Source organism: Narcine bancroftii, chromosome 1, assembly GCF_036971445.1.
Source record: "Narcine bancroftii isolate sNarBan1 chromosome 1, sNarBan1.hap1, whole genome shotgun sequence".
Classification (NCBI taxonomy): domain Eukaryota; kingdom Metazoa; phylum Chordata; class Chondrichthyes; order Torpediniformes; family Narcinidae; genus Narcine; species Narcine bancroftii.
In genome coordinates this window covers 277,657,001-277,682,511 of record NC_091469.1, presented here as the reverse complement: position 1 = coordinate 277,682,511, position 25,511 = coordinate 277,657,001, and the positions used below count along the sequence as shown (strand labels likewise).

Genomic DNA, 25,511 nt, shown 5'->3' with positions numbered 1-25,511 from the left:
GTTGTACTTGGTGGAAATTTTCTAAAGTGGATCTATTTCAATGCAAAGAGTATTGTAGAAAAGGCAGATGACCTTAGAGCATGGATTAGCATGTGGAATTATGACATTGTGGCCATTAGTGAAACTTGGTTGCAGGAGCAACAGGACTGGCAGCTCAATGTTCCGGGCTTCCATTGCTTTAGACATAATAGAACGGCGGCCCAAAAAGTCAATGAGCATTGGAAGAGCAAATCTGTAGAGAAATAGCAGATAGCTGCACAAAACATAAGGTTGTGATAGTAGGGGATTTTAATTTTCTATATATTAACTGGGACTTCCATACTGTTAAAGGCTGGGTGGCTTGGAGTTTGTCAAATGTGTTCAGGAAAGTTTTCTAAATCAATATATTGAGGTACCAACTAGAGAGAGGACAGGTGACAGAAGTATGTGTCGGGGAACATTTTGGGTTAAGTGATCTTAATGCCATTAGTTTCAAGCTAATTATGGAGAAGGACAAGTCTGGGCCTCGGATTGAAATTCTAAATTGGAGAAAGGCTAATTTTGAGGAAATGAGAAAGGATCGAGTTAACGTGGATTGGGATAAGTTGTTTTCAGGCAAGGATGTGTGAGGTGAGTGGAAGATTGTCAAACATGAAATTTTGAGAGTTCAGTTTGTATGTTCCCATCAGGATTAAAGGCAAGGTTATAAGGTATCAACAACCTTGGTTTTCGAGGGACATTTGGGATTTGGTTTGGAAGAGAGGTGTATAGCAGGTAACGGCAACATGGAGCACATGAATTACTTGAAGAGTATAAAAAATGCAAGAAAAACCTCAAGAAATAAATCAGGAAAGCTAAAATAAAAGACATGAGGTCACTTTAGCAGACAATGTGAAGGAAAATCCTAAGGGTTTCTACAGGAATATTAAGAGCAAAAGGATAGTATGGGACAAAATTGAAAATCAGAATGGTCGGCTTTATAAGGAGCCAAGAGACGGGGGAGATCTTAAATGGTTCACTCAGGAAACAGGCAAAGAGTTGTGGGAAGTAAGGAAAACAATCAGTGAGGTCATGGAACTTATGCAGATTAAAAAGGAGAAAGTGCTTGCAGTCTTAAAACAAATAAAGGTGGATAAATCCCCAGGGCCTGACAAGATATTCCCTCGGACCTTGAGGGAGGCTAGCGTAGGAATTGCAGGGTCTCTGGCAGAAATATTTAAAATGTCTTTAGTTATGGGTGTGATGTTGGAGGACTGGTGTGATGTTGGAGGAGCTCACATTGTTCCGTTGTTTAAAAAATTGGCTCCAAAATTAACCATGGAAATTATAGGCCAGTGAGACTAATGTCAATCGTTGATAAATTATTGGAAGATGTTCTAAGAGATCGGATATACAATTATTTGGATAGCCAGAAACTGATTAGGGATACTCAACATTGCTTTTTGCGTGGTAGGTTGTTTTTAACCAATCTTTTAGAGTTTTTTGAGGAGGTTACCAAGAAAGTTGATGAGGGAAAGGCTGTGGATGTTTAATAAGGACTTTGATAAGGTCCTATGAGAGATTAGTCAGGGAGGCTCAGACGCAAGGCATTCATGGTGAAGTAGTGTACTGGATTAGACAATGGCTAGGCAGAAGTCAGAGAGTTGTGGTGAATGATTACTTCTCAGACTGGAGGTCTGTGACTGGTGATGTGCCTAAGGAATCGGTGCAGATGCCACTAAGATTGAAGGTGTTGTGGACAGCAAAGAAGGTTTCCAAAGCTTGTAAAGGGACCTGAACAAGCTGGAAAAATGGGCTGAAAAATGGCAGATTGAATTTCATGCAGACAAGTGTGAGGTGTTGCATTTTGGAAGGACAGACCAAGAAAGAACGTACACAGTGAATGGTTGGGCACTGACAAGTGCAGTAGAACAGAAGCACCTGGGAATATAGATACATAATTCTCGGAAAGTGGCATCACAGGTGGATAGGGTTGGAAAGAGATCTTTTGGCATATTGGCCTTCATAAATCAAAATATTGAGTATAGGAGTTGGGATGTTATGTTAAAGTTGTACAAGATATTGGTGAGGACAAATTTGGAGTATTGTGTGCAGTTTTGGTCACTTAACTACAGGAAAAATATCAATAAGATAGAAAGAGTGCAGAGAAGATTTACTAGGATGTTGCCTAGACTTCAGGAACTGAGTTACAGAAACAAGTTAAGGCTTCTTTCCCTGGAGCATGGAAGGGAGATTTGATAAGAGGTATTTAAAATTATGAGGGGATAGACAGAGTAAATGCAGATAGGTTTTTTCTACTGAGGACATGGGTTAAGAGTGAAAGGGGAAAGTTTAGGGGGAAACGCAAGGGAGAAATTCTTCACATAGAGATTGGCGAGAGTGTGGAACGAGCTGCCAACTGAGATGATGAATGCTGGCTCAATTTTAATATTTAAGAAGAATTTGGACAGGTACATGGTGGGAGAGGTATGGAGGGCTATGGATTGGGTGCAGGTCAGTGGGTCTAGGCAAAAAATGGTTCAATACAGACTAGAAGGGCCGAAGGGGTCTGTTTCTGTGCTGTAGCGTTCTATAGTTCTAGGACAAAACATTCATCAAAAGACAACAGGAATAATGCTCACATGAGACATTGTGAAACAAACAGAAAATTCTGAAGAATTCACAGCATCTGTGGAGGAGCCATACGCATTTTGAATTAATTCTTCAAAACTATAAATAAGGTTATTCTATTCCTTTCTCAAAATTTTAATTACAATGCCTCACTGTTTATTTTTTTCCCAAATTTGATGAGTCTACGACAGAGATGGACACCTGTACGTTCACTCCACAGATACTAATTTTCCATGTTTCTTGCATTTAGAGTTTCAGAGTCAATAGTATTTTACTTTTAATTTGAGGGACTAAATTCTTATGTCAGGATGATAAAGTGTTTCTTTAGCTTGCAGTCTTGAATGTACTGGTGGGAAAATGGCAGCAAAATTAATTTGTTAGAGGTGCACAAAAATGGTGCTTGAAATGGTTTACTAGATGCAAAACGAAGCGATTTTTACAACATCATGAACAACATCTTTCTGTAATCGCTAAAATGTGCTTCAGTTGGTTAATTATTTTTAAAGCATTCTTTTAAACTGCACATCCTCCAAACTCCAAGTTACAAAAAAATGCTTACCTGTTGTGACCATTTTGTTGCTTTCTCTGTTAAATATTTATAAACTATTGGTCGACCAACTAAATATGAAAGCATGTAACAGAAGGAAGCTCCAAGACCGGAACACTGGAATGAATGGAGGAAAACATAAACCAAGTTGTTTTAAAACAGAAGAGTTACTTCACAAGCAATGATTATTAAGGACTTCCACCTGGTGGCACTTCAGGAAACATTTCTACGTTATTCCTTTGTTTATCCATGCGTAAACTAAGCCTGAAAACCTAATTTTTCACCCCTTGAAACCCAAGATTAAAAGCTTAAATATCACATGGAAATATGCAAAGAATATCAAGGAACCAAGTTTTGAAAATCAGAACTTAAAACTGACTCTTTGCTCACAAAACCTGCACTGGCTCTGTCAATTTCTGAGCTACAGAAAATGCAGATACAATTATGACATTCAATAATATGTGCAGATATATGGATCGGAAGGGTTTATAATGAAATGGACTAAATTAAGGCAAATGGGACAAACCCAGAACTCATCCTTGTCAGCAAGAGTTGGGCTGAAGGGCCTGTTCAGAACTGTCTGACTGACTTCAAACTTGCTTCCTCAACCTCACGACAGCTGTTCCAAATTTTACTTAAAGATCATATCAATAAAGTCTGTTTGTGTGATCAAAGTCAGCACTCAAACAAGGCAATGATAGGAGAGAAAAAGTGGCAATCAGAAATTTGGTCTTAATGGCTGCCGCCAATTAGAATATACAGTTGATTGATGCACAGGAATAAAAGGGGTTCAATTAGGATTTCACAACTAGTGCATTCAAACAGCTCATCAACACTTCATTGCTTACACTCACAAATGTGAAACAATTACCTGTTGAAGACAACATCACTGAAATTGTACTCCAGCATAATTCAGTGTCTTCTCAATTCAAGTTAGGGGCAAGGGCAAGTTAAAAGAAAAAAAATAAAATTTCATTCTGAATTACCTTCCTGTATTCACTGGAGTACTGCTCTGCAATCCAAAAGGAGCCAAGTAATTGAATTAATCTCTTAGTTTAAGGCTACATGAGAAAGCAAGGGGAGGCTTGAATGCAGCACCAATAAGCATGGACTGAATAGCTCATTTCTCTGCCAGACTTCAGAGATACAGGACTGCAGTGATTAAACCACTGGACTAGCAACCCGAGTTTTGAATGACTGCTGCAGAGACTAGAGTTAAAACAATGTCAAGGCATCTGGGAATTTTAAAGGTTCTTACATATTTAAGTAAATATGGATTTTTAAGATAATTTTAGCTACTGAATTGCCAAAAATACCCATGTGCTTCACTAATCACCTGCCTGGAAGGAATTCTGTCATTGTCACCTCTGTGATTGGCTCTTAACTATCTGCTCAGTTCAAGGGCTATTCTGGAGGTGAAAAATACCAGCTTTGCCAAAGTCTATGTGCCATTCTTTAAAAAAAAAGACAAATAAAGCAGGAATCCAAATTGGCCCGGTGATGAGGTAGTGATGGAAGATGTGACTAGCAATGTACCACAGAGATCAGGGCTAGAGTGACTGGTATTGTGGACAGCAAGGAAGATTATCCACGTCCAAATTTTCAAATTTAGACAAACAGCACGGTAACAAGCCATGTGGCCCCATGAGTCCACGCCGCCCCATTTACACCAAATTAACCTAAAACCCCTGGTACATTTTGAATGGTGGGAGGAAACCAGAGCCCCCGGGAAAACTCCTTACAGACAGCACAGGCTTCAAACCCAGGTCCTGATTGCTGATGCTATAAAGGCGTTGCACTAACCACTACGCCAACCATGCCGCCCCTACAGCAGAATATAAATCAAATAAAGTAAAACTCCTGGTATCCAGAATTGGCAAAAAAAAGAAAATAAATTTTAAAAATTAAAATAAATAAGAAATGTAAAAAATACGCAAGTTTAAAATTGTAAAAGTAAATGTTCCCAGAAGTAGCACATAAAACCTTTGGTGAAGATGGGAGCAAATATTCAGCTAGCAGAGTGTCTAGGCCGTGCTTTGCTCATAGCAGCCGTTTAAATAAAGTTGTGTGAAGCAGCAATGGTGACACCCAGGATGATTGATTGATGGTGCATGCTGTTGGAGTGACTTTCTTAGTGTCTCTTTACCCCTGCTTAGTAAGAGCTGCCCCAGTCAGAGGCTTTATCTGTCAACCTGGTTGGGGGGGGGGGGGGGGGGGGGTGTTAATTATCTCTAATGTTATTGTTAATCATTTGGGCAGTTCCGAGGGGAAGGAACCTGCAGATGCAGCAACGGTTAAATTTTTTCAAAGAATGTGACTGAAATAAACTAAATTGCTTTAAGGTTTATATATTCATGCAAGTGAAGTTTGTCTTTTAAACTGTTTATCTTTAATGCAGGCTTATTAGTTAGGCATTGTAAGAGCAAGTCTCAAGCAACTGGAAAATACACTTATCTGACATCTAACAATTCCCATAGGTGTTGGATACCAGGGGTTTTACTACCGAAAGTTAATGGCATTTAATCCTGACAAATGAAATGTACTGTACTTTGGGATCTCAAAAAGGATTAGAACGTTTACAGTGAATGGAAAGGCACTATGAAATATTGATAAACAGAAAGACCAAAAGGGACCTAGTTACCTCCTTGAAAGTTGTCACCAAGATCTTTAGGGTGGTAGTGATGGCAGATGGCATGCTTGTATTCATACGTCGGGATAAACGACACAAGAATTGGGACATTATGTGGAAAACACTAGTTAGGCTGGATGGAGTATTCTGTGCAATTCTTTTTGTCACACAATAGGTAGGTTAAGATTGCGCTGGAATAATGCAGAGGAGATTCACTTGGATGTAACCTGGATTGGAGGATGAATTAAAGATTGGCTGAGCTTTTTTTGCATGCAATAAAGGCTGAAGAGTGACTGAGAAAAGTATATGTTATAAGAGACACAGAATCAAAATCTTTTTACCACACTAGGGGGAATTTAAAAATAAGAGGGCGTAGGTTTAAAATGAGAAAGAGTTTTACAGGGGATCGGAAGGATAAGCCTTTCTTCAGAGAATGGTTGATATGTGGGGAATAAGATATAATTACACAGAAGTATTTAGAAAGGCCCTTAAATTGGTAAGGTATGGAAGGATATGGACGTAATGTGAGCACAAGGATTTGTTTCGATGGCCAAAAATATTGGCATGGATATGGTGAGCCCAAGTATTTCTGCGGTGTGTAACTGCAACTCATGCTGCTTATTCTAATTTATTAAAGGACCTTTTAAGCACAAGTTGGTCACATAGAATTTTCATTGTGCTACTACAATAACTAATCGAACACACTAGCATTTCTCCCACACTTCACTCAGAGAAGAATACCCTTATTCCTCAGGTTATTTTATTCCCATGTTCAAGCAAGCAGTCGTGTTTCTGACATGCTCCTGATATTATGTAAAATGGAGATCAAATATGAAAATAACTGTAATTCACTAAACCAGATTAATAACAAATATATTGCTTTTTTTAAAATTCAACTTACCAGGCAGACAAGGAAAAGCGCCAATGGGAAAGGGTACAGAAACCCAGAAAGGATGCTGAGAAATATTGAACCTGGTATGGCAAAGGTTTGTAAACTGGAGAGAATAAAGTCAAGTACTGTTTCCTTAAAAAAATTAAATATTTTGTCCCATGTTCTGATCACAAAGTAATTCTGTGTCCATTATAATTCTAAGTATTATGTGACTAGCCTCAATTCTTAAATCTTACCATTCAGGAAGTCACCAGGTTACGAAAGCCTGACTTACAGATAGCCTGTACATACAAACTAGTATTTAGGAGATTGGTGGAATGGATGTGCCCAAGATTTGCCAGGGTGAAAATGGGACATTTCCTTATGCCTTCTATTCCTTCCACCGCCAACCCCTGGGTCGAGTTGAGTAGAACTGGGATCTCTGAGCAGTCTCGCCGGTTGTTAGTGAGGCCATATGGGTAGCAGCTCTTCCCATGACTGTTTGTGCTCTTGTCACAGCTGTTTCTGAACCTCTCTCCCACACGCAGTTTTTGTTCAGTTCCAACAAATTAAATGTGTGGGCTACAAATGAGATACATTTTGTGTGCAACGTGGGTCCATAGGGGTGGTTGTTGTGTCGGAGCAAAATAAAAATACTTGAAAATGCCAGTAACTGCATCATCAAGCAACATTCCATTCCTTTCCCTCCCCACTTGGGGGGGGTGACGTGAGCAAGTAACATACTATAATACCACCCCCACGCCCATCTCACCCGAACCATGCCAAGAGCACTGCAATTTAATATCTGCTGAAAACTTGCTTCAAATAAACCCCTCCCTTGCCATTACCACTTCATCCTGTTGGTAAGAATTGCAAATGCTCGGGTAACTATTCTGTTGCTTTCCCTCTCATCCACAAATAAACACCTCATATCTGCTCCAAACCTTATCAACTTATTAGTATTAACCCTTACATTCCTCCAAAGTACATTCTTCTTTGGCTTGGCTTCGCGGACGAAGATTTATGGAGGGGGTAAAAGTCCACGTCAGCTGCAGGCTCGTTTGTGGCTGACAAGTCCGATGCGGGACAGGCAGACACGGTTGCAGCGGCTGCAGGGGAAAATTGGTTGGTTGGGGTTGGGTGTTGGGTTTTTCCTCCTTTGCCTTTTGTCAGTGAGGTGGGCTCTGCGGTCTTCTTCAAAGGACACAAGCAAATTGCATAATTTAAAAAGACCAGGAAATGTAGAATCTAATGCTCCACACTTATATTGCCTTGACATTGCACAAGAAAGGATACAAAATATATGTAGTGAAGTATGCTACCAGCACTTGAACATAGTAAGTATCCTTGTACTTGGAAAGAACTTTCCCCAATGCCTTGGCATCATCCATGTCCTTTGGAATCACAATTGTTTTTCGCTCCTCTCTATTAAGATCCAAAAGAAACTGGGTTAATGAGCAGATTTAAAGATAATATTTTAAAATTCATATTTTGTCACAAATTAATTATTTTTCTTTAATGTGTTCCAAACTGTCGGCATACCATTTTATTTGTAGATGTAATTGATGATGACGATTAATCAACTATTGATTATGGATGCTGAAATGTCTCAGATTTGAAAATAAGGGAATAAAAAAATCAACATTTGAGGAACAAAAAGACATATGATTATTTAAATGAGTTCAAAGATTTTGATTTTTAAAACTTAATTTTCAAAACATGTACAACAGTTCTAAACCCACACTGAATATTAAAAGAAAATAATCGCTAAGAATTAGAATAAGCAGAATATATGTGCAGAAAAATGCATATGTAAATAAGCAGTAGAACACTATTTAATATTTCATGTTGGTATACAGTTCCAAACAAATGCAAATTCTCCAATTACTCCCCAGTAGCACTTTATCAAAGCATGACAATAAGCTACTGAACAGCAGGAACATTCCCTCCATGTGAACTTGTATTGATTCAACATTCAAGGATACACTCTTGCAAGCATGGGTTATTGGATGGAAATAAGAAATGGAATGCTACTTGGATAATTGTTAAGATCCCAGGTCCACAGTGGCCATCATAACCACCCCCAGGGATGACTTCCTGACATTGACTGGGAGTGATTGAAACATATTTCTGGCATAAAGTGAAGTCATGACTCAAGAAAGAAACTTAATCAAAGAAACAATCCTTGTAAGGTAGTTTTCTCTAATAACATATGCAAAATTTTCAATAGTAACTTTGCCAGAGATACGAGTTTTTAAGCAGTTTGTAGAACATGTGATGCATTATTATGGATGGATTTTAAGATGAAATAGGGAAATAAAATCATGCTTTTAATTGTAACACAAAGATGGCCAACACATGAATAGCCTGGACTTGCTCAGGACATTCCACAATTATTAAAAGACATTAATATTATTGATTTACATTTCCTTTGGCTCAGCACTTTGACATGATTACTCAACCAGAATAAAAACAATTGGTCAAATTCCCTATCAAACTTGTCTTGAAATGGACTCCTTTCATTGAATAATCCTTCATTCATTGTTTTACAAGAAATTATCAATTTGTATTTTGGAGTTACATTTAAAATGTTGTGCAAAAGTCCTAACAGCAGAAGATGAAATTCATGCAAAATCTAAAAGCATGTTATTCCATTTCAATCTTTCAAGGTGGTATCATGTTGTACCGCATTTACAAAGACACTTTTTTCTTTTATTTGCCCGTGCTGCAGTTTTAAATTTGTAATCAAACAATTCACATGTGATTGAAGTGTGCATTCCAGCTTTTATTCAAGGGTCTTTGTGACATTTTAGTTTGACCATGTAAAAATTACAGCATAGACCCCTATGTATAATATTTGGGATATAGCAATGGTCTGTATATTAGTCATGTTTAGTACTTTGTTGCATATACCTTGTATGCAATGGCTGCTTTTTAAATAAAATTATTTAAAAGTTTTTAATCCAGATACGTAATCATAGCCAAAACTAAAATACATTAATCAAATGTTACAACGATCAAATGTTAATGTTATATCCATTATACATGGTGGTATGAAACCCCCAACCCTCTTCACCCTTAACAAATCCCCAAGAAAAAGAATATGAGAAAAACAGTGAAAGAAAAAAAAAAGAGAATACTGAGAAAAGCAAGAAAAGAAACCTGGTTGCCAGAAGACACCCCTCTCCACATGATTCTGACCATGTACATCTGTTAATACTTCCAAGGAGGTTAACGAGGTTTTCAAATTTTAGGGAAAACATCTATAAAGTAATTCCCGCAACTTGTAAATATGGGTGCCAAATTTTCAAAAATACATCATATTTATTTCTCAAATTATAAGTAATGTTCTCAAGTGGAACACAGCTGTGCATTTCCGTGTTCCATCACTCCATACCTAAACAAGAGTCCGATTTCCACGTTACTACTATACACTTTCTTGCTATTGCCATCACAATCTTTACAAATTCTTTTTGGTGTATGGATAATTTCAATTTTGGTCTTACCTCTCAATATTACCTAGTAAAAATAATATTGGGTTTTGTGGAAATTTAATTCTTGTAACTTGTTCTAGAAAAATTGCCAAATTTATCCAAAAGGGTCTCACTTTAGGACAGGACCAAGTAGAATGTAAAAAAACAGTACCTACCTCCTGACCACATTGAAAACATTGATCTGATAAATCGGATTTCAATCTATTAATTTCTGTGGTGTGAGATACAATTGATGTAAAAAATTGTATTGTATCTAACATTTATAGGGCTTGTCATACTATCTCGACATAACTCTGACCAGCTTTGTTCATCAATATTAATATTTAAATCCATCTCCCATCACAATGTCTGGACCTATGCATCCCCTGTTTGGGAGTTCCCTTTTGCAATAAAGTGTACATAGCTGAAATAAATTTCTTTACATGTCTATTGCGAATCAAAATTTCTACCTCGCCACATTTCAGTAATGTCATTGTTGGATCCATTTTATATCTTAAATAACCCCTTAAATTATAAATAACAAAAAATTGTATTGTTTTGTATCCCATATTTATTTTTAATTATTCAAATGACATTAAATTTCCTCCTTCGTAACGATCTTCTATTCCTTTATGAGACCAAATATTTAAAAATTGGTTATCCTTTGAAAATGGAATGTTGATTTTGGATAGTGGGTAGCACAACCCCCTTCATTCCAATGTCATTGTTTATCTTATTCCAGATATTAATGAAATGTTTCAACAAAGGTGCTTCCCTCTCCCCAGATGTTAATTTCAGTTCCCATTTACATACAAAATCTTCTGATATTCTCTCTCCTATTTTATCGATTTCTATTTTAATCCTTGCTGACCTCTCCCTCTTCAAAAATGAAGCAAGAAACATCATTTGAGCTGCCTTATAATTTTTTTTAAATTTGGAAGCTGTAAGCCCCCTAACTCAAACTTCCATGTCAGTTTATCTAAAGAAACTCTCAACATCTTAACCTTCCAGAGAAACTTTCTTATATATTTATTTAACTCTTGAAAAAACTTTTGTGGTAACATTATTGGCAATGTTTGAAAAAAAGTATTGTACTCAAGGAAATATTTTAATACAATTAACTCTACCCAATGATGTTATTGGCAATGTTATCCACTTATTTAAATCTTCACCAATTTTCTGAAGGTAAATAAATCAATTTTAATAAATTATTTAATTTATTATCTCCCCTTATCCCTAAATATTTTATCGCATTTGTCAGCCATTTAAATTGGGTATCTCTTTGGCATGGAGTATAACCCCCTACAATGAAGGGCATAATTTCACTTCTATCTCAATTTATTTTATAGCCCAATAATTTCCCATAATCCTCCAATCTTAGATATCATTTACTTATCGAACCTAATGGCTCTGTCAAATAGATTAATTTTATATTCCTCTTGATTAACTTTAAATCCCTTAATGTCAGAATCGGATTGAATCAGTTGTACAAGTGGCTCTATTCCTAGAATAAATAAAACTAGCAATAATGGACTTCCTTGTCTACCAGATCTAGTTAACTGGAATGGTGCTGAAACCTGCCCATTATTTATAATTTTAGCTTTAGGTTCATATATAAAGTTCTAATCCAATTTACAAATATGGGTCCCAAACCAAATCTTTCCAACACCTTAAACAAAAAGTCCCATTCTAATCTATCAAATGTTTGTTCTGCATCTAAAGCCACTGCCACACTTAAATCTCTCTTCTTTTGTGCCAAATGCATTACAATAAGTAATCTAGTTACATTATCTGCAGACTGATTTTTTTTTAAACAAACCCTATCTGATCCATATTTATCATTTTGGTAAAAACTTCTTGTCTATTAGCTAAAAATTTTGCAATTTTCTTATAATCTGCTTTATCAATGAAATAGGTCTGTATGACAATGATTTTAAAGGATCTCTGTCTCTATTTTTGGTAATTCCATTATTATCACAGTAGGAAAAGAATCTGGGAGAAGGTATGTTACTGCCGTCTGGTCTCTTACCTCCATAAGGGAAGGAACTAACAAATCCTTATATTCTTTAAAATTTTCAGATGAGAAACCATCTTCTCCTGGAGATTTATTACTTTGTAATGAGCTCAATGCTTCCCCCACCTCCATTAGGGTGAGGGGGGCATCTAGCTTCACTTGCTCTTCCAAACTTAACCTTGGCAATCTTACTTGAGACAAAAAAATTATCTATTTTATTATCTCTCTGCAACTTTGATTGATATAATTGTTTAGAAGCTTCATTAATTTCTTGGAGTTTTATAAGTAGTTGCATTCAACTCCATCTTAATTACATTAATCATTCTTGAAAGTTGTTCTGCTTTCAAATGCCAAATGAGGACTTTGTGGGTCCTCTCACCTAACTCATAATATCTGTTTAGTTCTCATTAATGCTTTCTCTGTTCTATATGTTTGTAATGTATTGTACTGGTTTCTTATTAATAAGCCATCTATGTTTTTTCCTCAGAAATCTATATTTGCAGATCTTTTTCTTAACATTATCTCTTTCTCCAGTTATTCTATCTATTTCATGTAATCGTTCTTAATTTTAGAAGTGTAACATAATTGTCCTCTTAAATGTGGTTTCATCACATCCCATAAAATGAATTTATCATTAACTGAATTAGAATTAGTCTTGAAAAAGATTTAAATTTGCTGTCTAACAAAAATCTGGTCTTTTTAATAATATCGACCTAAATCTCCATCTATAAATTGATTCTTCTTTATCTGGCATGGTAACTGTCATTAATAAAGGGAATGATTCAATAAAATTCTTGCTTTATAATAAATTATTCATTCTATCTTGAAGATGTGCTGATATTAAGAATAAATCTATCCTCAAATATGAATCATGTCTATTTGAGTAAAAAGAGTAATCTCTCTCTTCAATGGATTCTTCTCCATATGTCTACTAAATTCAAGTCTTTCATTAATGCCAAAGTGGCTTTCGCTGCCTTTGCCCTTGTTATTACTCCAGTTGATCTTTCTAAAACTGGGTCGAAACTAAAGTCTTCACCTATTAATATATTCTGAGGTGCTTCTGCCAAATTGAGAAATGTTTCTTGTTTAAATGTTTCATCATCCATATTCAGCACGTATATGTTCATAAGGGTCCAAAACTCTGAAAAAAATCTGATCACGTAGAACATATATCCCTGCAGGATCAATTACTACATTCTGTATCTAACTGGGAGGGTCTTCTTTATCAAATTGCCATTCTCCTTGTTTCTGAATTGAATGAAGAAGCTGTGACATACCCCACCCAATCTATTTTTAATTTCCGATGCTCTGTTTCAATTAAATGAGTATCTTGTAGAAAAAGCTATTATCTTTTATTTTTAAAAAATGTCTGTATTCTCTTCCTCTTCACAGTCCAGTCCATTAACATTAAAACTTTAAAAGTTCAGTATATTACTCATCGATATTTAATTTCATCCATTTCTACTGATATTTCCCTTTCACCTCTCTCCTTGCATCTCCTTGACAATTTGAATATTTGTTGTCTACTGTCTTCTTTGGCAATCCAGGTAAGAAAAAGTTATGCATCATCAATTTACATTTATAGCATTTACAATATTCAAAAATAAAAATAACAACAACCTATTAATGTTATTTAAATAATACACATTACCCCCCTCCATTTTAGGAGTTGTGGAATTTGCCACAAATACACACGACTCAATAGTAGTCAGTCCATATATCAATCATTCATTTACAGAAAATTAAAAACCCATTCTTTATTCATCAAGTAGTCCTCAAACTCCCTCTTGCTAATAAGCTGGCAGTGTGTCCATAAATTCCTCAGCATGGACATGGTCTGTGAACAACTTGTTCTGTCCTCCTTGCAAGAAAATCTTCAAAGTAGCAGAATGACATCGAACAAATCTGTAATTTTTTTTCATTAAGGCGTGTTTCACCATATTGAATTCTTTTCTTCAGCAATTCCAAACTTGTATCATGATAGAAAAATATCTAAAATATCTTGTTTCCATGTAATTCCAATGCACCTTATCCTGCTCTAGCTCCTTGTGCTGCTAGCACTAATATTTTATTTCTATATTGATAACAAAGTAATTTTATCAATATAGATCTTGGTTTTTGATCTGGTAGTGACCGAGATCTCAAAGTTCTATGTGCCCTTTCAATTTCAATAATATTTTCAAATTTATCTGGTCTCAAGACCTCTGGAATCCATTCTTGGAAAAGTCTTACTGGATCATCACCTTAAGGTCAACAATTTTAATATTATTTCTTCAACTAAAGTGTTCCATTATCTACTTTTCCCCAACGTTGCTTCTTGCGTCTGTCCCAGTTTTTATTTTCCCCATTCTGTCCTGTACTACTTCCATACCTGTCCCCATAGTTTTAACTCTTTCATCCACACTATCCAATTTAATTTGCATTTTGCGTACAATAGCAAAGTATTTCTTCATCCATCTATTTAAATTTTTCATATCTGCTCTTATCTCTTCCATTCTTTTAATAATTCAGCATTTGTACAATCTTCTTCCTCCAGCATTTTAAGTTTCCTTCCAAGATCTTTGGAAACTTTTATTTGCTTCATTTCTTCCTCTGACCTGCGATTCAGATAAATAAACAAATTCTTGCTCTAAAAGTTGAAACTCATTAGAGCCAGCAAAAACACTGCTGGCTTCAGCGACATCTTGGAACTCTTCTGATCTGCGCATGCTCGTCTACCCACGCATGTGCATTTCAGCATCTTTTTCTTCAACGCCATCACCCAGGGAGGAGCTCTTACCCCAACTCCCGGATCCATTGAGATGGTAGGCCTTGTTTCTTTCTCTTGTCGATGTTCTAGTTGCATTTCTGATGGGACAGTGACGTTCTATCCTTTCTTCGGTGGCATTCTTAATTAATTGTAAAATAGTTCTTGAGCAGTTTTTAAAGAGTTTTGATTGAAAGTACTTAGCGTATTTAGCACTTTTTAAACTAATTCCAGGGAGAGTTAGATTTCCATTTCCTGACTCGACCACATCGTGTGAGATCCCCATGCAATGACTGCTTGAGGTCTATGACTCATTGACATCACCAGGTACTGAGTATCTTCTCTGGTGATACTCTGCCAAGCCTCTACTGCAGCAATCTTCAGCTCCTGCTTGTTCAGGGGTTTGTCCCCTTAAGTTTTCTCTTCAGCATCTAAATTGGATTTAGATCAGGTGACCTACTTGGCCATACAATAATTTTCCAGTTTTTAAACTTTGAAAAATTCCTTTGTTACTTTAGCAGTATGCTTGGAATCACTGTCTTCCTGTAGGATGAAACACTATCCAATAAGTTTGGAACCATTTCCTCAATCTTGACCAGTTAAGATGTCTCTATGCACCTCAGAATTTATTTAGCTTCTGCCATCAGCAGTTACATCACCAATGAAGGTAAATTCGCCAATGCATGTGGCAGCCATACATGCCCAGGCCATAACATTCCCACCGCCAACTTTCACAGATGAGGTGGTATGCTTTGGATTTTGGGCAGTTCCTTTACACCTCCACAATTCACTCTTGCCATCATTCTAAAACAGGTTAATTTTGGTCTCATCTGTCCACAAGATTTTTGTTCCAGAATTATGCAGGCTCTTTTAAATACTCAAACTGTAAACTGGCCATCCTGTTTCTGTGGTTACCTAGTGTTTTGCATCTTGCAGTGAGGCCCCTTTATTTCTGTCATTGACACATCCACTCCTGCTTCCTGAAGAATATTTCAGATCTGTTGTACAGGCAGAGTTATCAGTAGTGGGGATCTTCCTTGGCCAACCAGTTCCTTTGCAATTACTGAGCTCACCAGTATGTTCTTTCTTCTTAATGATGTTTCAAAACAGTTGATTTTGGTAATCCTAAGGTTTGGGTGATGATTTTTAGTGCTTTACTCTGGTTTTTCAGACTCTTAACGGCTTCTTTGACTTTCATTGACATAACTCTCATCCTCATTGGAAAATAGTAACTACAGACTCCAAAGGTGATCAAAAGCTTAGAAACAAGACTAGCTCTCTTATAGCTGCACCAATGAAGCAACTAATCATACCTGAGTAAACTTAAACACTTGTGAAGCCAAATGATTCAATCATTATGGTGTCCTGAAATTTGGAAGGGGGGGGGGGCGGAAATAATATATAAAGGTGCTGTTAATTTATACATGGTCAAACCAAAATGTATACAAACTACCTTGAATAAAATCTGGAATGTGTACTTTAATTACATACCAATTGTTTGATTACAAATTTAAAACTGTGGAGCACAGGGAGAAATAAAGGAGAAAAGTGTCTTTGTCCCAAACATTTTGAAGGGCACTGTAGTTCCAATGCATTAGCAATATGATTATACACACTAAGCTCAACTACGTTGGAGGCATGCTCATCTCTGGACCACACATCTGTTTCTGACCTCCATTATCAGCATTTAGCCAAATAATCTGCATCAACATTCCACTTCAGTATGTAATGCTATCCAAAGTACTCCCCTTGATGAGACACAATAAACACATCTGATATATTTTTGCATGTCAATCTTAAATGTAATCTGGCACCACCTTAAGATCAATCATTACACAAGTGGGCCACTCATCAGTTTTCCATCAAATAATAGGACAAGACAAAATAAACACTGGTCCATCAATATTCTTTCCTATGAAGCAGAAAAATAACACAAGTGATCTTGGGAATGCTCAGTGTTTTAACATGATAAATTTTAAAATACTGTTAACTTTTCCTTTCAATTTTATTGATACTTACTCATCAAGTTCAGGAAAATTCTTGTATACTAGGTACATAATGAAAGCAGCTGAGAGGAAGGTTGAAAAAAGAATGAAGAGAGATGTTTGGGCTGATCCCCTTTCGGAGGATGTTTTCTCTTAAATCAAAGCAGAAAGACTATGATTAGGTGAAAATTTCTGAATCATTAAAGATGACATAGCATCATAGATACATCCAGAGATTCAATATACGAGATTCAATATAAGCTCCATTTCCAAAGCATGGCCCTCTTCCTTTCCCATTTTCTGATCAACTAGTCAGATCAGGAAGGCCAGTCGATCTTGAAGCCATACTACTGGCCTGATTAGACACAGATCTACAGTAGTTTTCCCTTATTAATATTTCTTCAGGCAATGCCACAGACTAGTTTGTGGCAAACAACCTTGGTTCAACAATACCTCTGAGGAGTGCCATTAAAATCAATCCACCACATCCTCAGCTCTGTGCAATGACAGTCGAGGTTAAATGGTCAAGACTGAAAGTGACCATCTTCTCTGCCAGGCACAACAGAATGGTTAATATGATGTTTGTAAATTTTTCATCTCACTTTTAACAACTAAATTAGTATAAACCCACTATATTAGTTTCTCTCATTCAAATTAATCTGATTTAGCTTTAAAATTTTCCTACTGGCTTCTTGAGAAAGGTCAATTTACCTTTTGGGTGGTTTATTTCTGTTCATTAAATACGACACACAAAGATGTTTTGCAAGCTGTGCCTTGCATGCATTTTATTCCCTTGTCAATTTGGAATGGAATCTTGTAAACAAGAATCTCAGATGTTGACATTACAGTTAAGTGCAACCATAATATTGAATGAAAACATTTAATGCTGCAAAAAAACCGATGATGAGAGATACTTAATGGAAACTTCAATAAAGTAAGACATTCTGAGAGGTTATAGGGCTGGAGAAGATTTCAGAACTAGTCAGTGGGAACATAGAAAGACTTGATACAAGGCACAGCTATAATGAAAAAAAATATCATTCAGAAAGCAGGCGATAATTTGTGAGTTGGCTTTGTTGTGAGTTTGCATGGATTTTGAAACTTGCAAAGGCCAAAAAAGGAGAAATTGCCTGGGGTGCATTCTCAAAGTAACAATAGCATAGATCAGAGTTTCAGTGTGCATGCTGAGGCAAAGGCGGAGTCAAGATCGAGGCAGAACAGTCATCTCAGTGTCCAAAGCTCATTTTATGGTTAAATGAACAGTCTTTTTCAGGCAATTTCTGAGTAGAGGGGTAAAGTTGGTGGTGAATGAACAGAGTTTGTGATGGCATTTCTTCCCAATATAAAATGAAGAAGATTGCTGCACGTATGTTTGCAGATGTCAGGAAATAATGTAAGATTTCAAGACAGCAGAGGAAAGAAGAATTAGCAGTAAGGTACCGCAAGTTGCTGTCAGCATAAATGTGGAAACTTGTGCTTTGTTTTTCAATGATGTCATGAAGAAAAATTCTTGGTTAACACCAAAGGTCAGGTGGAAACATGGAAATCTAAACGGAACAATCAGTTCTGTGATTGTATCGAGGTTTTTGGGGAAGATGATCTGATCAACAATATCAAAGGCTCTGGAGAGACCAGGGTGGCATGGTTAGCATAATGCTATTATAGCGCCAGTGACCGGGGTTCGAATCACGCACTGTCTGTAAGGAGTTTGTACATTCTCCCCGTGTCTGTGGAGGTTTCCTCCGGGTGCTCCAGTAGTCAATTGGGTATAAGGGAAGCACAGGCTCCTAGGCCGAAAGAGCCCGTTTCTGTGCTCTATGTCTAAATTTATAAATTAAAAAAACAAGGAGAAATAAATTAATATTGTCACAATAACATCGGGTTTCTATTGATGTCTTTAATAAGAGCAGGTTCTACACTGTAGTCAGAAAGAAACATGATTAGAAGCAGTCAAACAAGATGGAGGTAACTCTCACTGATTGGCTCAGGAAGGACTTGAGGATACAGGAGAGAAACTTCGTAAAAACACAAAATGCTGGAGAAGCTCAGCAGGTCAAACTGTCCTTCATGTAGCAAAAGCAAAAGTACACCACCAACATTTCAGGCTTGAGCCCTTCCTCAAAGGATGAGAAAATGCCAGCAATCATCTGAACAAAAAGGTAGGAGAGGGGTGGCAAAGGTGGAAAAAGGAGGGAGGGGACAGCAGCAATGAGGGGAGGATGGATGGCAAGGTTGAGTGGGTGAAAGAACTGAAAAAACAGGAAAGGGGAGGGAAAAGAAAAGGCAAGTAGGTTTAATGGAAAGCAGGAAAGTCATTAACCTCTTTTAAATTGCAGCACCCGGGTAGCCCTCCTGGGACTCGGGTGCGTTTACTGGGGCAAAGTTGCTGGAGCACCTTTTAAATTCCAGGAGGATTGACCTATTAAATCGCAAACCTGGCGATTTAAAGGGGATCCACCCCCGTGATGACGCGCTAAGTTACTCATCACGCACTTATGGGAACTATCGGTAGTCAGTCTCCCGCACCCCACCACCGGCCATCAGTCACATCCCCCCGTTAGTCACCACCCACCATTAATCGCACACCCTCCCCCTTCCCCGCAACATTGAGCCATCACTGCGAACAGGAGTGGTGTTCGCAGCAGATGCAGTTCACAGCCCTTCACTCTGTCAGCAATCCCTTTCCCCCCCACGGCAGCGACCACTTTCCTGCAGATCATGGCACCAACTCCGCTCCCGCGGCAGCGACCTCTCTCTCACCCCCCCCAATTGTAGACCCCCCCCCCCCCACCCTGGGCCCCGCAGCTCCAACCCCCCCCTCCCCCGATCACAGCAGGTACTTCAGCCAGAGATTTCAATGTGAAGTCACCACACAAGCACTGATGTCACTGGAGAAACCGGGTCGGTCATTTTCCTGTTCAAATCGCCTGTTGACAAGACCTAGGTAAGTTTAAATGGGTTACCCGACAACCTCGGAGGGAGGTCAGGGACCCGGTTGGATTCCAATGGGGTTGACAGGGTCGGATTCTTTCTAACGACCGTGTAACTGGGGTGCTAACTGGGCAAATTGCCCGATTAACCTCATTTTACATGGTAGTTTGAAGGGGCTTAATGCTCATGTCACATGGTTGTAGAGTGCCCAGATAGAAAATAAAGTGTTGTTCCTCTAATCTGCAGGGGGTCAGGATGGGACAGTACCTAAAGCCATGGGCAGACATGAAAGAGAAAATTGGGGTGGACCAAGTTCAAGTCTCTTCCTTTCAAGAAAGGAAATTTTGTAATAAATTTCAAATTTTGAAATTGTGTTCAAACAAATTTAAAGAAATCAATTTCCAGAAAGAAGGGACATTGGAAAGTGATGTGGTTAAAGATTGAGAAGGCCACTTCTGAGCACTTTTCATCTCCAAATAAGGGATATTGGAAAGGTGATGTGGTTAAAGACTGAGAAGGCCACTTCTGAGCACTTTTCATCTCCAAAGAAGGGACATTGGAAAGGTGATGTGGTTAAAGATTGAGAAGGCCACTTCTGAGCACTTTTCATCTCCAAAGAAGGGACATTGGAAAGGTGATGTGGTTAAAGACTGAGAAGGCCACTTCTGAGCACTTTTCATCTCCAAAGAAGGGACATTGGAAAGGTGATGTGGTTAAAGATTGAGAAGGCCACTTCTGAGCACTTTTCATCTCCAAAGAAGGGACATTGGAAAGGTGATGTGGTTAAAGATTGAGAAGGCCATTTCTGAGCACTTTTCATCTCCAAAGGAATTAAGGGAAACATCAAGGCAAAAATAAAGAGTAACCATGAACTGATGGGCATTTTATACTATAGGATTATAGAATGCCATGATCATAAAACAAACCGTAAATGGAGTTGAAATCGAGGATATGAGATTATTCAGTTCAGAGGCTGAAGTTTAGTATTTCAGCAAGAATGTCCATTTTTGGGTGATAGGCAGTAGAGTAAATAATATCGAATTGACCCAAAAAAGGAACAAGATGCTAACAAAAAGGCTGAGTTCAGATAAAGGAGAGTGGGGGGGGGGGGGGGGGGGGCCGAGAAGTCCGGAGACGACGAGAAGGGAGAGGCGAGGGGGTGGGGGCCGAGACAGACGGGGTCGACGAGGTTGAGAGGGGGCGATGGCGAGAGCAGCGTTTTATGGAGACGGGCGGGGTGAGTCGCCTCCTCACCTTGAACATCTTCCCTGCCCTTTCGGGTGCTGGAGTCCATCACCTCCGCTCTCTGTCGGTTCACATCGTTGAGAACCGAGCTGGATCTCCGGGTGACTTCGTCATTTCTCCTTCGAGCCATTTTTTCCTGTGTCGTCGGCACGGAACCGGCGAAGGTACAGAACCGGTCTCTGTCCGGCTCTGGTGCCCTCTCACCTACCGACGATGCACGAGTCGTCAAGAGGGACCGACGCGAAGTCGGCGCGTCGGGATCTCTGGCGCCTCCGTGGCCGGCGATTGCAGGCTCCGCGCACCCTCGGCACTCTCTCGTGTTGCATCTTTCTGCTGACCTCGACTGTCCTGAGATCGTGCAGAAGCTTAAAATTCACTTCCAAAATGTGGCAATGTCCTGTCTCTGCAATTAAAAGCTAGAACTGCTTCACTGCTCTTTTAGCGAAAGATATTTTTTTTAAAATTTCTCAAAATTAAATCAGAGCAAAAGAACAAGAAGCACTGAACAATACATTTTGAAAGCAGATGTAAACAGTAAATAAAGTGCGTTGCTCTCTTAATGCAATGCAGAAATCGAAATGGGAGAAACAAACCATTTCACCTTTGGATCCTGCTTTGTCCATCAAGACTGTGACCGATCTTCTGCTTCACCCCGTTTACATGATCCCGCATCCCTTGGTTCCCTCAATATCTGAAATCTATTCTTCATGATGATTGGATTCAATGCCAATCTCCACAGTCCTCTGGCTCTGGGGCGAGGGGCACAGAGATTCACCAGTTTCTGTCTGAAGAAATGTTCCTCACTGCAGTCATCAAAAGATTACTACTTATTCAGAGACTGTTTGTACTCGAATGGGGATATCGAGACTGACAATTGGAATGGGTACAGTTGAAATCGTACCCATAGATTCAATGTTAACCTTTGCTTCTGGAAAGATAAGCAGATTGAATGTTTTCAGCAAGATCCAGATTCTTAACTGCTCAATTCCTTGTTTTTCTACTTTAAGTTAAAAATTCACTATTTTATAATGATCAAATTTTAAATGCATGTTAATATAATTTGTAATTATATTTATTGGCATTTCTTTAATCACAAAAATCAAGAAATTGTATTATCTCAATTGCATCCCAAAACAAATGCTGAATTGCCAGCAAATTTTATTCAACTTAATATATCAAGACTATAATCAGTTAAACCACCTTGACTCTATATCAACTGAATGAAATTTCTTGTCTACACCAGTGTAATTTTCATTTACAAGTCTAACTTGTTGCAGCTTCCCAAGAACGTAAAACACAGCACTTGAGAGAAAAAAATATATAAAAAGAGAAAATAATAAATCTTCAATTGGTTGTCATGCAAAGAAATTATCTTAGTCAAAGTACTGATTTATTGTCAGAGTACATACATATTACATGCAACCAGGCAGCATTTCTACATACTGGTAATTTTAAAAACTGTACTCAAGAAAAGATACGTATACAAATGAGAGAAATGTAAACAAACTGAATGTGCAATACAAAAAACATTCCATCCTAATAATGTGCAAAGGAAAGTCCCTAAATGAACCTCTGACTGATTGTTCTGTTTTAGTGTCTGAAAGTGTGCAAATCTTGTGACACCTATACATCTTTCCTGATGCCAATGTTCCATGTTGAATTTTTTTGATGATAGGAGAGTTTTACCTGTGATGTATTGAAACAGTGCATTTTCCATTACACATCTGTCGATTTGCCAAGGTTTCATGATGACATATGTTGGGCCCAGGAAAGGTTCTCCAAGGTGGTGTTAAGTGTGATCAAATCAGGTTTGGAGGGTTCACAGAAAATGAGAGAAACAAATCCAGACACAGGCTGAACAGACAAAGGATAATCTTTATTGCACACATGGGAAAATTGTAACGGGGAAGACACAAAACATAGTACTAAAACAATATAAATGGTCACATCAAATACAGTAAACTCTGATACCAGGGGCTGCTTACTCTCCCTGACACAGTAATAAGCACTCTTACTATACAGGGACTTCAACATGTACTCCCAGTTTCCTGTTCCAACATGTACAGCTCAATGCTAGGTATTCCCACACAATACTATGGTCCCACTCTCAGTGTAGTGCAAACCTTACCAACGACTCCTCCAAGGGATGTCCACAGTCCGCAACCCGTGTAGAGCAATGTTTGTCATCAGGATCAAGGAGCAAAGAGAATGAGCTGCTGCAAGTGGTAGACTTTTAAAGTGCAGGAAGCTGGGGAATCTGGCCCAAATAGTCACAAAAGTGATTTAAAGGGGCCAATAGTCAGGTGTGCACTAATTGATGGGCAAAATCCAATCTTGATTGCCAGGTGATGCAACTTACAACTTGGTTTCAGAGAGGTCACGTGACCATCCACAATTCCCACCAGATAGTAAAGTGGTGACATGCTGGCTCGAATGTCTGTGGTGGAGATTTGATAAGAGTCTGGATTTTTGATGACTGGCACTGAGTACAAGTCTTTGCGGAGGCTGTGCCAGACATACCCGTTTGCCACCATTTTGCCTGTAGTCTTGATGGCAGAGTGAGCCAAGTTGTGGACCGTCGAAAACGTCCAGGTTGGTTGGGGGAATGATGTATTGTGCCTCAGTGTCCAACAAGAAACATCAGCCTGACAGGGAGTCTTGAATGTGTAGCAGGCTATGCAGTTGGCCGATCATCGCAGCCATTCATGACGGCTGGTCCTGTGCGTTTCCCTGCAATATGCTGGGGGAGCGGCATCGATGGGCCTCAGAACCCTACTGTTGATGGGGAATGGCATTTAGGTAGTCGATTAGATAGTGGTCTTCGTGGCCGGGTGCTGTCACCTGCTCAAGCAAAGCACAGATGTCCCTCTTTGCCACCCATAGCAGGTCTGCTCGGGCAGCCATCTTCCTGAGGTCATTGAAGTCTTCCTCCACAATGAACTGCTGGATGTCCTCCAGGAAGATCTGCTGGAACAGCGGGCAGGAGGTGTAGTCATCGTTAAGAGCGAGTACATCACTCATGAGGGTAGAAGGGGCCCTGTCACCCAAACCGTCGATACGTAATAGTCGGGCAGCGCGTTTGCGCTTTGAGAGCCCCAAAGTGCGGGTTAACAGCTCTTTAACGGCCACATACCTTCCTTGTTCTGGGGGCTTCTGGAGGAAGTCGATGATGTGGGCTGTGGTGGCCTGATCAAGGTTGCTGACCACATGGTAGTAGCATGTGTAATGGGAGAAGATCTGTTGAATGGTGAACTGAACCTCAGCTTGCTGGAACCACACCCGTGGTTGCAACATCCAGAAGCCAGACAGCTTTAATGCTACAGCGTTGATTGCAGGTTTCTCTTCCATTTTTGGGTCCAAAGCGCTATTTGGATCAGTCTGGGTCACCACTATAGTGAGGTCTATAGCTAGGTTATAGCCAGAAGGCTGTAGCTCGAATCTGCAGGAGAAGACACACTCACCTGTAGAATGTATTCAACATTGAGTTTATTCATTGGCAGTTCTGCCTTTTATAGTCAGCATGGCTGCATCACCACTGAGGCATGGCTTGAGTGGCCAGCTACCATTTGGTTACCTCAGATGCCTGGGTTCCAATTGGGCCCTATCTGATCCACCGGCGATGATTGACCAGTTTCACCACTCTGCCTTGGGCCAATGGAAGTGGGCGTTGCAGCCTGTACTATTTTGCCAGTTGCTGCATTCGATGCCCATTTCTTGTGTTGGCCTGAGGCCCAGGCCGCTACAACATCAGGATTCTCATCTTCATTAGGTTGCAGATCTCTTGATTCATCCATGGGTTAGGGTATACTTGTATAGACTTAGTTGGGATAGGGTCATTCATGCATTTCCTGATAAAAGTCAGTAATCACTGCAGCATGCTAGTTCACATTTCCTGCCAAACCATTGAACTTAACACAGTCTAGACTCCAAACAGAAGCCTCTCTTCTGCCTCCCTAGCTCTGTAAAGACTTGACTGATGAAGTAACACAACCAGTTGGTTAATTTCCAAAGTGTAGACAGGATGGATCAATAGGTGTTCTTGAGGGAAATGAAGTGGTGGTCAAGAGTGATCAATCCCCTGACTTTGCAAGAGATGTGCTGCTGGTAGATGGGGACTATCTCGTTAATGTAGTCAGAATGAAGACAATGGTTGATGAGGCATCGAGGTATGCCATGCGTTTCCTCATGCTTGCTTAATATCTGCCTGTGGAGGGATATAAACTGCAGTCAGGGCAATGGAGCTGAATTCTCTCCAGAGGTAGAAGGACTTCAATGCTCAGAGTTCCAGGTGAGAGGAGCAGCTGTAGCATTGTATCACCATCTGAGCACCACAAAGAGATAACCATAAAGCAGATGGTGCTACCTCTTTCCTTGCCCAAGGTCACCAGCCAGTCCTTGTGATGTGTGGAGAAACCTTTGGGGTAAAACAGAACCTGTGAAACCAGGGACAAATGAATGCTTTGCGGAAGCATGGAAGGCAA

The 25,511-nt window shown here is 39.0% G+C and overlaps 1 protein-coding gene across 2 annotated transcripts in view; it reads right to left on the bottom strand.

The window, feature by feature from the left end:
* tmem41b (transmembrane protein 41B) overlaps positions 1-21,345 on the bottom strand; it is a 31,461-nt gene extending 10,116 nt beyond the window's left edge. Inside the window, exons 1-5 of one of the 2 annotated variants that reach the window (XM_069900297.1) lie at positions 21,040-21,345; positions 16,889-17,006; positions 7,933-8,061; positions 6,667-6,760; positions 3,149-3,253 (exon numbers count right to left, since the gene is read on the bottom strand). In XM_069900297.1, the coding sequence (XP_069756398.1) occupies positions 3,149-3,253; positions 6,667-6,760; positions 7,933-8,061; positions 16,889-17,006; positions 21,040-21,160 (567 nt within the window). In that variant the 5' untranslated portion in view covers positions 21,161-21,345. The remainder of the gene's footprint in view (positions 1-3,148; positions 3,254-6,666; positions 6,761-7,932; positions 8,062-16,888; positions 17,007-21,039) is intronic. The other variant, XM_069900287.1, reaches the window with a different exon arrangement.
* Between the last annotated feature and the right edge of the window lie 4,166 nt (positions 21,346-25,511).